Below are 14,150 nucleotides of genomic sequence, written 5' to 3' on the forward strand. Positions count from 1 at the left end.
TAAAATACCCAAACAACAGACCCTCATAGATCAGCCCAAACAATCCAGTTTAGCACAAAGCTGCCCTGCTCTGGTATTACAAATGATCACCTTTGTTACAATCTCTTCCTACTTGAGTTATTCTATTCACACAAATTGAATATCAATACTATTATCACAGCTGCAGCCTGCGGCTCTCGGTTTAAAAGGCGTGACTCAATTTTATCTAAATGGCATTTCTGATTACAACAGTGAATCGGTATAATCAGATGAAGAATTGTTTGAAAATGGCGTGATCACTGAAAAGGGAGGAAAGCAGTGACAGTGTTGGGTGGAGGTGAGTGTCAGGGGTACAAAAATCCAGAAAGATCATGTCAGCGTTTTCTCTTTTTGTGCTTTTTAATGCCTGTTGTGTGTGATTATGTTTTAACAGCTACTAATCTGTTTCCATCAGTTTCACTCTCTCCATTAACTCATTGTTTGATAACTGTCTATCAGTGTTAGGCATATTACATCAAGTTTTTTCTGGCAGAATATTATGATGCAATTCAACCACAAAAAATGTAAATGTCAGCTCCCAGTGTACCTTAGAAATATAAGAATGATGATAAATACAAAAAATATTGAATAATGTAAAAATCACCATGGACAACAGACAGAGTAAAATAAAAAAAGGGCTCTTTAACCAACAAGCATATTTTTGTCATTGTTCTTTTGTCCCTTTAATGAGAGCAAAAAAGGCAGAGAGCTATTCACCAGCTACATTATTCCCTCACCTGGCTACATGGTTCACCACAGGAGCGAAGTTTGTCGGCCCGTACAGCTGAACTGTTTTCAGACTTTGGTGGTAAGCCTCGAGAATGCCCTCAATACCATTACAGTATGGATTTTCCATGTTTCCATTCTGAAAAGTAGAGATATATAGGAAAAACTACTTCATAGACTTGAATATGAAAACATTGAATCATTAAAAAACTCAAACCTCTTTTTTTGTAACAAGTTCTAAGCACAATAAAACTCAGGCATTATTTTGTAAAAGTAAAAAAAATATAATAAGAAGTTTTTTGAGCTGTTATTTACCAGTGGAAACTCATGTGATACATGTCCATCAGGGGGCAGTTTGGCTCCAAAGCCTAGAGCGGGGAACATCTTGTCACTGTCGTAGTCCTGGATGATCTCCCCCACGGCCTTTAGGGCCATGGCGTAGGCGTTCAGCTGGTAGGGGTTCATGTAGTGTAGAGAAGTGGACTGTGAGGGGTTACCTGTGGACAATCAATCAATCTTGAGTTCATTGTGGGGGTTTAAAGATATGGAAAGCATTTCTGGAAAGTTTTTTTTTTTTTTTTTCAATCGCAGCCATGTATCACAACTAGCTGATTAGACGATAGATCATTAGTAAATACCATGGGTAGGAAACCATTGTGATATTACCTCCAATTCCAAATAGATAAAGCATTGAGAATTATTGCTTGTTTATTACTGTGACCTTCACACATTTCTTCATGTAATAACATGGCTTTCTGGCTGGTCAAAATGGGCCTTAAGTCATATCTCTATATTATTTAGCTCTATGGCGATGCTCAACATATTTATAAATATTTTTTTCTTTAAAGAAGTACAATCAAAGTAAGTGTTGAGTCAAATACTGTACACACAGGTCAAATGGGTATGATTAACAATTGGCTTCTCAACGTCAACATGGACATGAATATGAAGTACAATGAGTAAACTGGCAGCTATATGGAAGACACATACAACGATATTTTAATACAACATAAACTATTGATATTAGCGATATGGTCCTACCGTGTATCTTGTTAGAAAATATATTTAAAAAAAATAAAATAAAATAATAATATAAATGTTTCTTTGATATTTTTAAACAACTCAAACTGGAGGTTTAATCCTGGGGGGGGGGGAAAAAGTATTGGATTACGTGATCATTCCTGAGTTCATAATCATGTTTTCAAACAAACTCTCTTCAAGCTTTGACCCAGTCTAATTACTTTTTAATAATATTAGATTACTTTTGAATAATTGGACCTGTCAAATGTCTTGTGCTCAAAGTTCAGATTTAACAAGGTTTGAAATCTTTGACCTTTTATGTACAGTTGTTAAATCTGTCATTGCCTCATGTGTTTCAGTAACGAGTGCATTGTCATTTTTGAAATGTGTTGAATGTAAAGTGACTTTGGAAGTATAATTTAAACATGAAGGTCTCGCAGAAAGACAGATCTCAGCTTGACTGTACCTTACTTGCTAAAGTTTGGCAAGAAATAAATTGAGAAATGGGAAATTCAAAGTTCTTTTAATGACTGATTCAAAGCAAAGAGCTTTTCCAGGCGGCTTAATCTTTTGGAGCGTTGTGTTCAGGCGTAATTAATGACTTAAGTAGTGTAATTAGACTTTAAAAGTGTGTCTCTTTCACACTCTGAGAGTCTCCATGTCTGGTTGATGTGTCTCCTATTCATTTTATTTTAGCTGAAACATCTGCTGTTACTTTAATTCAGACAATATTGTCAGAGCGTTTAGGAGGAAGTGCTGTCCAGGAAAGAAGATCACTTATAGATGACACTGCGTGTACAGTACAGTATGTTGGTACGCACTTTCAGCCTCTCTGTGTTTGTGGGATTGATTCTTCGACTGGACATGCCACATTTAAAGGGCACTTCTATCCATCCCTCTACACACACACACACACGCACGTAGGCCCACACACTTTCACAGGTTGTATCACTCACCATTAGATGCTGTAAAATCGATGGCAACAGTGAAATTGATCTGCGTCCTGAAATGCAGGTGGAGAGAGGAACAAAAAAATAACCTCAGAGAAAAGCCAGCAGTGAATGAAAATGTCTGTCATTTTAAATTCCAATGCCCTCAAACACATCCACACTTGTTCTGATACTAGAATGAAGATAAATTAAATATGAAACATCACAATTCATTTACATCAGTTATTTGTTATGCTGATATAACTTCAAACCGATATAGTTATAGATTCAGTTTCCCATTCTTCCTTCCCACTCTTTTTCCTCTATCAAAATGAAGCCACTTAATTTTCTTCAACTGTTTTCACTTCTGTTTATCTGGCTTTCACCACCACAAGGAGAAGTAGGTGGTGAGGAGGAGCCTTTGAGACTCTGAACAGGGTAAAAATAAATTAGACTGATGGAGTTCTAAAGAGCAAATCATAATCCAATTTTCTGTGCTGGTAAAGCACCCTCTTCTTTTTGCTAATTTATGACAATGAGACAATGCCTTCAGGGACCCCGCAGCCTCTAATCATGTTCTATATAATAGCCATGAGTATGGGAGGTAAAAGAAAAAAGGAAGCAATAAAAGTAATACAGTAAAGATTCACATTAACCTTTACATTTTGGTAGTAAATATGCCACTGCATGACTTTACCAACCTTAATTGAACTGGATTTTATTCATTCATAAGTGCTCTTTGAATGTGTCCTGACATTTAAGGGCAGGTTTGCAAAATATACCTCTGAACTAAAACACAGGAGTATTTTCTCTTCTCATGTTCTTAGTTTCTCTGTTCCAACTACTGCATATTTGAATGTATCTGTGATGAGAAGAGAAGCAAACAATCAGTTTTTTTTCTGTACCATTATTTTGATTTTTACATGAACCAAGTGGGTCAATCGTGGTGTAAATTAATTTACCCCTGTAAGGATTTATAACGAGTGTTATAACGCTGCAAAAAAAGCTATAAGCACCTCCATCTCTAGGGTTTTATTTAGATTTAATTAATACTTGTCATTCTCGAATATTGTAAAATAGAACAGTACTGTTGTCCCCCAAAAAGCGAAGAGGACCAGTGGGAAAGTAGAGAGACAGTGGATAAAGTTTATGTGTAGTTAACACGCATCTAAAACTGCATATTCTCAATAGATATGTTTTGATGGAAATTAATCTGATCTGGATTAAAATAAATGTTAAAATAGATGTTAAACTAAAACTTCAAAACACTGGAAGCAGTTGACATGGACAATCTACATGTTTGCCTTGTTTAAATACCATTGTTTTAACATTTAGAATAGATGATGCCTATCAATGTATGTTAGCTTCATTATGAAGGAAAAGAAGATGAATAGCTGTGATGGAAATTTGCCTTCTCCTGTAGTTTGTAGTTAGTTTGTAAAAAGATAGCAATATTGCTGTTTTTGCTACAGCACCCCAGCTTTTAAATCTTTTACATACGAGGTACATTTATAATGCTGCAACAATTTTGGACTTTTTAAATGACCTACGGATAGCTTTTTTCCCCCAGATTCTTCAAAGGTAGGAGCTCTTCATTAGCTAAAACCAACTCCCTAACATGTCATTCAATCAGTGCCAGAAGAATCTTGGGGGCCAGGCTGATGACAATGATTTTGGTATTTTGGTTTTGAGGCCACTAAATCTGAAGCTGGATCAACCAACGCTGAGACCTGTCAATAGAATCTGTCACACTTGTCAGCTCTGCCACACAGCCCATAAAACCCTGGACAGCACCCCTGCTGTGATGGGACACAGGAGATCAAAGCAAGGCTCACTTCACCTGAGACTTACTTAATATTCACATGACAGCCTCCATCTCTAAACCTAAACTGAGGGCAGAGGGTTGCTACCCACAGGCAAAGACAGTTTGGCCTAAGCTAGCTATTTTTAGGTTAATATTTTCCAATCTAATGCTACAGAGAATACCTACTCATAACTTAGAAATCCCTTCTACAGTTTTACTTCTGGTGCCACTACACAATAGATTGGAAAGTAGAAATATATGCACTTAAAATACAGTTTTTAATGAAGATTCCTCAGAAATATTCTTCTGAAAGTCATTAACTGCTTAAATTATTTTCTTGAACTATTGAACATCCAATATTTTTTGTAAGTATAAGGAAGGATTTATTTTCATGTGATGCACGCAATGTGCCCAACCCTCATGGACTTATAAAACACCAGAAAATTCTGTTGAAGTGGTTCAGTACTTCATAACATTACAACGTTACATGCTCCAATCACAGTTCAGTCTTAACTAGCGTAACATAGGCTTCTACACTATAGCAATCTTTTGTGAGAAAATACATTCTTAATTTTAGTTTACATCATATGTCAACAGACCATTTCTCTCTGTACATAAGATATACATAGCATATTACTCTTAACCTCCTGGATATCACAGGGCAACTTATTTAGAAAAATAGCTGACATATTATTCATACGATATACACATTGTAAATCATTGCCCACTTATATCTAGATAATGGATTGCCCATGAAAGAGAATCACTTGCTATGACATTGAATTATTGCAGATTTATTTGTGTTGTCTATCTTGGCCAAACACAATGATGGTGAACATCCTGTACAGTTATTATCAGCCTAAAGCCCGGTTTTCAGCTTAAAATGTAGCTAAGAGCAAAAGAAAAGAACATTGCAAAACACACATGTAACATGTTGCATATTAATATTTTTCTGACATTTCTTAATGTCTTTAACGCATAATTGTGTAACACATCTTTAAGGGTTACCTCATCCTAAATGGCTACATGTGATGAATTTTTTTCAATAGACCCCCTACTCCCCCTATAATCCATTTAAACACATTTTTCTCCTGAACTGATATATCATGTTTACACTTCAGAATAAAGTGTTCTGAGTTGAAACCAAATGTGCAGTCATTAAGAAGCAAAGAGGCCATTTCAGACTTATGACTTAAGTATGCTGGAAGTCATTGCCACTCACCCTCCTTTGATGTAATCTAAAAAGGTGAACTCTGACTCCACTGAGAACGAGAGCAGGGTCACCTGCAATTAAAGACAAGGAGAAAAATGTAATTAAACATTGTGGTAATTATGTTTTCCTGGTACATACAAAAAACCCTTCCCTTCTTGACTTGTTACCTGCATTTGTCTGAGATGACATGCATTTGTATGCATTACCAGCACATACCCACACTGCGGGGTAAGTTGTGTGAAAATTGGCGTCTGAATAGCTTATTGGTGTTGCCCACTCTGATCTCAGATGTGGATTTATTCAGGGTTTGTGACTTCATCTTTGATTCTGTGCCAAAAGTATACATCCTATGCAATTAACTACAGTACCATGTACTATACTTCATTATGCACAGTGTCTGTGTACAGGCAATGATTATACACTTGGCTCAACTGTTAAATAAGTAATTGGTGTGCAATAAGAACATTCATTAGGATGTGGACTTTTTCTCACAACAAAGACTGTACAGATTGGCTTATGTTTCATGGCATCAACACTTGCACGATAATTAACAAAGGAATCCAGTTACAGAAGAGAAGTGGGTGTGGAGCAGAAAAGAGGCACAATGCCAATTTTGCTTTGCTGCTTTAGAGATACTCACTGTTCCAGAGTTGACATATTTTTTCTTCTTCATTTTCTTCTTAGTATTAATCACCTAAAAAATAAACAAAATGGAGTGAAAGGAGTGATCTTAGAAGGACAGATTATCCCGAACTGCCTGCAGGAGTTATGATTTTGACTTTAACGCATTATATAAATAATAATAAAAAGGTACTTCAGTCTTTACGTACACAGTCGTACTTCAGTCTTTACATATTTCTATTGTGAAGTAATACCCAATATTTTTGTTTATTTTTCATAATGGTTAAAAAATATGGCGATGATGAAGTATACATTTAAATAAAGCCACTCTGTGTAAAACCATGTTAAAAAATTGGCAACCAAATATCTGAAGAAATACTCTCTTCTGCTAAGAACAGCAACATAAACTCTTGCACAACAAGTCAACCATATACATCCAAGGAAAACACTTCATAAGTAGCAAATAATTAAAGTACTGTCTATTATGTCTTGTTTGCTGGATTTGGCAGGCAATTATGTATTTTTTATTTCCATTAATTTTCTTACTCCTTTTGAATCCATCTCCCCTAGAGTTCAAGCTCAGTAGGCAAGGACTGGAAATCACCTGGGTGTCTTTTATAATGAAATCCCTGCTTTTACTATGTATTGTCCATTTTAATTGGATACAGCAAATGTAAGGTTGTATATGTGTAGCAAGAATAGCGATACATTCAATTTGAAAACGTTTGTTCGCAGGTTGAACAGTATGTTTGTCTGTATGACGGATGGGGGAGGACTGATAGTGGTGAGGAGGAGGTGAAAAAGTGTGTATAAAGTAAGAGATGGGTATTAGGGAAAAACGCAACTTTTGTTAGATTACTTGTATGTTAATATATAAAAAACTTTATCTTAGTATGTTATACACATCAATTATGCATTTACTGGACACAAAATAAAGGACACAATTACATATGAAGTCAGTGTTTTCAGAATTGATGGTTGAGACAGGCTTAATCGTAAAGACCTACATTTACTTTGCTAATACCAGCTCAGGGACAAGAGAGAAACGTCAATCCGGTGACCAAAGACGTCTCAGCTCATTACCTCTTTTCACTATGGCTGCTAGGCATGAAAGTGGCAGCCCCTCATTTAACATGAAGGGATGGCAATTTGTCTGACACACTGAACAATCTGCTGATGCAAAAGCTAAAGCGCCTTTCAGTCCCACTGGGAGGTAGAGAGGAATCAAGAGTTGTGTATAATGAAGCTGACATCCAAACGACAGGTATTTGTTCTTCAGCTGAAGGCCACCAAATCACAGAAGCATGAAGGTATTGACATGTCCTACTTCAAGACTTTTTAAAACATGTCCTATTGAATTAACGCAATGAATTTGGCTCTGTACCAAAAAAGAAGTGATTTCATGATAAAATGCAGTCTTAGGTCATTTCCAGCCTATATTGAGCTTGAAATCTGGGGAGAGACATTGAGATGACTTGTGTTTGTAATTTGCATACAGAGCTGTATTGTATGCTATTAAGAGACACAGTAAGCTATCCCTTGAGAAGTACTGAGAAATAGCTATGATGATTCTAAATCCCTAGGTTGTTCTCCTATTAATCCTGCTGTATTTCATGCTCCTACTAATAGCTTACATTTTTATGTGTGTCAGCATTCAGGTGATTATTGTGGAATAATAAATCAAGAACTTTGAAAAAGAAGACCATGTAAAGTGCAAGAAATATAAAATTGGATTTATAACTGCTTGGGGAGGGTGGGAAAACATGCCCAAAAGCTATTCCATACAAATGCCCGAAAAAGCAATGACTGTACGGAATAACTTTAATTTGTTTTCCAAGAGTCTTTGGTGCAGGAGTAGAAGATGGAAAACAATGCAACAGTGATATAGGAGATGATAATGTCACTCCTGTCTGAAATGGAAACCAAGATCCTCGGTCTAGAGGGATCCAGATCTTGGGAGCAAACTGATATATTAAAAACACTGGAATTGCTCACCTCGTATACATTGAACTGGCTTTGCCCTCGAGCTAGCTCTCTGTAGCTGGTTGTGAAATCCCCAATGAAGTCGTGGCTGGGAGACAGAAAAAATGAGAGCAACACTGAATTTAAAAAAAACAACACAAATATGTCAGACACAAATATCAAAATGGATGAATAGATTTAAAACAATTGGAAAGCTTATATTTCCATTTCTGTATTCTTGAATAGAAGTAGGGTAGTTCTTGAAATATATATTGAATTACAGTACCACTAGTGTCATGTTGTACAGTCATTCTCACCTGCCATCCCTGTCCCAATCATACACCTCCACCTTGATTGTTCTGGAAATCCAATCAAAAAAGCATACAGTTAGGTTCAAGTAGCATGATAGTTGGCTGACTGTTGTACCACCCGCTCTTCTCAGTGAGAGTATGTGTAGTCTGCCTTTCAGAATTCAACCAGCCTCTCATATGAGGTCACCCCTCATGAAGGAAAGGAACAACACAAATAGCGTCTCCTTCTCTTGTGTGAGATTGTTATTTTGCACGTTGTTTTTCAGTTTAACCTTTTTTTCCCTTTTTAATGTTGATTTTTAAAGTGGCAAGTGTGAAGCAAGTACACCTGTGCAACACACTACACTTCATCTTTGAGAGAGCAGCAGAAAAAAAAGCATTGTGTGGAGGCAATACAGGACCAAGGAATCGTAGAGCTAAAAGAACACAATGCTGAGGGGTCAAAGGGCTAAGATAACATTAGAATGAGGGGGCATAGTGCAGAACCAGCATAGGGCAAAGGAAAAATTAACTAATAGGGTAGGTGAACATAATGGCCAGACAGAATATACATATACAGTATGGTCCACTTTCAGCCTGGCAATGACTGATATTGCTGTATCAAGCTTCTTCTTAAAGCTTTATATTTACTATATTGCTTAGATTTGCTGACACTCAATTGAAATGCTATACAAAACAAAGCTTTGTTGATATTTGAGATCTTGTACACTATTCAAAGCAGAATATCTGCGCTGCAATGCCAAGCTGTCTTGTTATTCTGGTCTCTTTATTGGATTTAGCAAAATGTCCAATTTAAAATCTTTTTCTATCGAGCAAGTTTCGGACTTTTGTTGCCTAAAATGATCTCTGAGGAACTTTAAAGTACCCTCTTTACTTTTCTTTACACATGTTATTTTTATCACACAATTGTTTTTTCTCACCAGAGTAAATGTGTGTATCGTTGAAGTCTATAAACATGCATTTCTTTTCCATTTTTTGAGTAGAACTCAAATTTTGGATTTATAATGTTAATTTTAACTTATTGTTGTCTCTTGTACACTGCCTTCCTTCGAGCATATACGTTTCTTGCCACTTTACTGACACAATCTGTCTATCAGAATTAAAATGAAAACCCTGTGGCCACATGGGGTATGTCTGTCTCTTTGCTTGTATTGGTTTAGCTACGTTCAGGATAAAAACAGTAATAGAGCTATAGTTGTTAACATTTCCATGTGGTGTCTTTTCTTCAGATTTGTTTTTTCCTCTCAAGTCTACACAAGGTTGTTGCCTTTAAAAAAAGAACTTAATGGAGGATATTTCCATTCCATTCAGTCTAATCAACACTGAGGCCAGAGAATAAAGGGTATAGTGCAGGTGCTGTTGTATCATCACTCCACCATTTCATCGACACCAATGATGCTTTTGTAGCTTATAAGTTACAGGTGATTGCAGCTACAGGGATGTTATCCTCTTACATGCCAACTCTGAAAACACTGGATATGAATCAGGCTTATCGTCATTGACTGGTTTGAAGATGCTTATTCATTTAAATCTTTAAAAGTGTCTTTCAGATTGGTGAACTGTTGATATGTTCAACACAGAAAGGACCTTGAATAAAATGGGCATGGATTGTCAGCATGACTGAGCAGCTGGCCCCCTCAAAACCTTTGTATAAACTGCATTTAAGTTAACTTTAAATTTATAAAACATCCCAAATAAGACAGTCTGATGACATTTTACAAAAACCCCACAGAAACATGTCCCTGCAGAGTGAAGAAAGAAAAACAACTTTTTCGGCACCCTCTTCTCGATTCACATTGATCTCCTCCCCATGGTTCCCCTCTCCTCCCTCTCTCCCATCTTCATCTTACATGAAAACTGACACCAGCCCAGATCTAAAGAAAAAAAAAAAGCAAGCTGCACATCAGAGGCTTTATCTTGTCACCGAGGGATTGAAAGATCCCTGAAATAAGCCCAACTTCCTCCATGCCACCTGGCCCCTGTCGCACTGTGATGGCAGTTTGCTCTTTTGAGGTTATTTTCAAGGCTGTGGGGTAGAGTGATCGTGCTTTTTACCCAGGTGGTAAAAACATGATGCATCTTTTTCCAGCATGGAAAAGAAAAAAGGAACTGTAGAAAGAAAAATAGTCACAGTTAAAAAGACATACTGTATCTCCCCAGATCAGTCTTAACGTTGAGCTTAATGTAGGAAAACTGTTCTAATGAAGCTTAGCGAAAGTTCAGTAAGGAAGACTTTAAGTGATCCACAATCAGGTTTCTCAGTCACTCTTTTCACGCTGTCATTTTCGAGCTGTCAGTTTGGGCCGTCCGTGGGTTAATCAGCTGTTCTGTCACCGGACCTCATCTAACCAATGGCGCAGCGTTCCTCCTTCGTTTTCGGCCTATCATCGTTCAGCTCTCCTTTTAAATATGATCCTTTTTCTTCCCTAGTTCTTTCAAGCTGGCTTCGTGCGCCCCTCCACCTCCCCATCACCGCCATCTTCAGAAGCAGAGTCAACTCCCATCAATTCTTCTCCAACTCGGTCTCATCAAATCATCAGTCCTCCACCACCAGGGTCTGGACTCCATGGGGGGATCTATCCTAATGACGAGCAGGACTTCATCACTAAATCGCATCTTCCACCCATAGAGTCCAAGCGCCAAAACATTCTGTCAAATCTCATTCTGTCAATCACTTTTTCACTGTAATAAATTCATTCTTAATATCACTTGTCTCTCCTGATTGAAATGAATGCAATATACTCAAATGAAAGTACAGCAGTCACTGGCTTAAGTTACAGCATTAAAAGGCTCAGATACTTAAGCCTCGTTTCCACCAAGTGATCCGGTATGGATCAGTACAGTTGGGTACGGTTTGGTTCAGTAAAGCCTGATCCTTTTTGCGTTTCCAAAGTCAATCACGCCCTATTTGGTGGGCGGCGTTTAAGCCGGATGCCGAAAGCCATGTCAGCTACATAATAGACATTATCAGCGCGATGCAGTGTACACCGCTAATAAATTCTAAAAAGAAAAAAGACCAACATCCAGCAATTCATCTACTTTGTCATTGCAGTGTTTCCCGTATATGCATTTAGCAGCGGCGGTGTGCCGTTCCTGAAATGTGACCACCTGACTTTTATTTTTATTTAAGAGAGGAGAAAGTAAAGTAACTGAAAGGACACAGCTCCAGCTTATTTCTTTTGAAACTAACATTATATTATTTGTGCTAAGGGCTCAAATGTGACCACCACTGCTTAATTATTTTTTTTAAGAGAGAGGAACAGAGAAATAAAAGGAGAGGAGAAATACGCCACAGACGTTTGATATCAGGACAACACACCTCTGAGTGAGAAACTGTGCATTGGATTTTCACTCTTTGTTACAAAACGCAATCAAGCTTTGTTTCAGAGAAGGCTGTCAGTCGCGAGGAGAAATACAGAGGAAAAAAAACAAACAACTGACTGTATATATAAACATGACGGGGTTGTGTGTATCTTTTAATGTTGCTGTTGTAAGGGACCAATCAACGGACTGCAGGGTTTAGCTCCAGCTTTTGGGGTCGGGTCGATATACTTGGCACCCCAGCAGAAGGGTATACCAAAAAGTAGGGTGCTACAGGCCGGTAATTTGAGAATCTTTCCCGGCTTTTGTCGATGGAAACGCCACAAAATGTGTGTTGTACCGAGATGAACTGAACTGAAGGGCTTGGTGGAAACAGAGCTTTAGACCCTTGAGAGGATCCTTGAGCACAAATAACAAAAAAACACTCCAAAACTCATCAGCAACAGATATCTTCTGCTACTATTTTAAGGTGTTTTTAATGAACATGACTCATCTTTTATAATGGAGGTGAAAATAATTGAGGAAAAAAGGAGACTGCATTTGACACAACCATTCTTAAGCAGTAATTACACAGATCTGTCTGTGACTCCCATGTGAAGGGTTGAAATAGACTGTTTGAGTCATCTGGGCTATCAAGAAACAGAAATAATTCTAACATTTTTACGATCATTATCAAAATGAAATATATACATAAATATATAGCACATACACCTGGGTGTACTATACAGCGGGAAAACAGTGTTGAGAGTTTGATGGATGTATGCACACGAAGATGGGACCGAATTTATATTTCCTCACACCTCAGTTGTTGAGCAGACTGCAAAACAACTTAGAAGCACCTTTCATTTCCCTACTCTTCACACTTCTTCAACCTCTTCTCCTTCACTGACTTGTCTGGAGCAGACTCTTTGACATATTGAATTTCTGTTTCTCCCGCTTCAAGTACACTTGTCTTTGCTTCCAGTTATCTGTTATTTTACCCTCCTTAATTCTTCTTTATGTCTTCCGCTCCTCTCCTTTTCCCTGCTTCCCCCCTCCTTTCTTTGTCTCTTCAAATCACATGAAGGAAGGTGTGTCTATTCAGAAGGCCCCCTTATCACCAGCTAGTTTGAGGGTTGGTGTTTTTATCTGTGAATTTGCAAAATATTTAAAATGTTACCAACTGGTTTGACTGAAATGTAGTAGACAGACCGACAGCCGAGAGGATTCAGTGAGGATTCACATCTCGGAAATTTTTGTGATGTTTCCTGGTTATAACAAGCAACACTGTGTTGGGCTAAGCATTGATATGAATCTAAACAAATAAATTATGTTTTTTTTAATAACCATCACATGTTCTTGAAACGATTTGCACACAATTGTAACTGACCAAAACCCTACAAATCCAACGCCACTCTCTTGTTTTCAGCTTCTTCTTTCAGCGAGTTAACATCAGCTAACACGAGTGGGCTAACGCTAGCAGATTGGCTTCTGCGGCTGGCTAACATTGATCAATAATCACCAGTAGCTCCCTGCTACAAGCACATCCACTAACCTGAAACATATGGTTCACTCCATCCAAACACTATGATCCACTTTTATATGATGGAGTCTGTGTATCTTCTGTCAGTTATGTGTCAAAGGCGCTAATTTCCCAATTAATACGAGTTAATTTATGAGCTGGTTTAGTAAAGAGGCTTATGAAGTTATAGCTTTATTTTTGCTGCTCTGAGCTCATGTCAGTTGTTTTCCTGATGTTATGATTATAGATCCCATCAATTATAATTGATTTATTTTTTTATTAAAAAAATAATTTTTAAAAACATTTTTTTATTGTCCATTAAAGAAATCTTGATTCTTCAGTAAATGGCACTGCCTACCAGAAAAGGGGCAACAAGGTTCAGCATTGTTTCTTAGATGTCTCATGATTAGTCTGGTTTAAAAAACAAAAATAAAGGAATGGAGTCAACTGGGTGTTGTCTCTTTTAGCACAGACATAGTGTAGGCTATTCCTCCCTTTGGTCCTTTAGGGGTATAAGTTAGGAGAGTGGAGTGCTCCCTTTGGAAATGAAGCTTAGCGAAAGTTCAGTAAGGAAGACTTTAAGTGATCCACAATCAGGTTTCTCAGTCACCCTTTTTCACGCTATCTCATTTCCGCTGTCATTCTCAAGCTGTCAGTTTGGGCTGTCCGCAGGTTAATCAGCTGTCTGTCACCGGACCTCATCTAACCAATGGCGCAGCGTTCC

At 37.6% G+C, this 14,150-nt stretch overlaps 1 protein-coding gene across 3 annotated transcripts in view; it reads right to left on the reverse strand.

Annotated features, from left to right (window-relative positions):
- LOC306822038 (copine-8-like) overlaps positions 1-14,150 on the reverse strand; it is a 113,376-nt gene that overhangs the window by 14,832 nt on the left and 84,394 nt on the right. For all 3 annotated transcript variants that reach the window (XM_079340753.1, XM_079340752.1, XM_079340754.1), the window contains 7 exons: positions 8,611-8,652; positions 8,327-8,402; positions 6,351-6,404; positions 5,720-5,781; positions 2,721-2,767; positions 1,060-1,241; positions 756-883 (listed from right to left, as the gene is read on the reverse strand). In XM_079340753.1, coding sequence (XP_079196879.1) covers positions 756-883; positions 1,060-1,241; positions 2,721-2,767; positions 5,720-5,781; positions 6,351-6,404; positions 8,327-8,402; positions 8,611-8,652 — 591 coding nt within the window. The remainder of the gene's footprint in view (positions 1-755; positions 884-1,059; positions 1,242-2,720; positions 2,768-5,719; positions 5,782-6,350; positions 6,405-8,326; positions 8,403-8,610; positions 8,653-14,150) is intronic.

The sequence above is a fragment of the Symphodus melops genome, assembly GCF_947650265.1.
Source record: "Symphodus melops genome assembly, chromosome: 4".
Classification (NCBI taxonomy): Eukaryota; Metazoa; Chordata; class Actinopteri; order Labriformes; family Labridae; genus Symphodus; species Symphodus melops.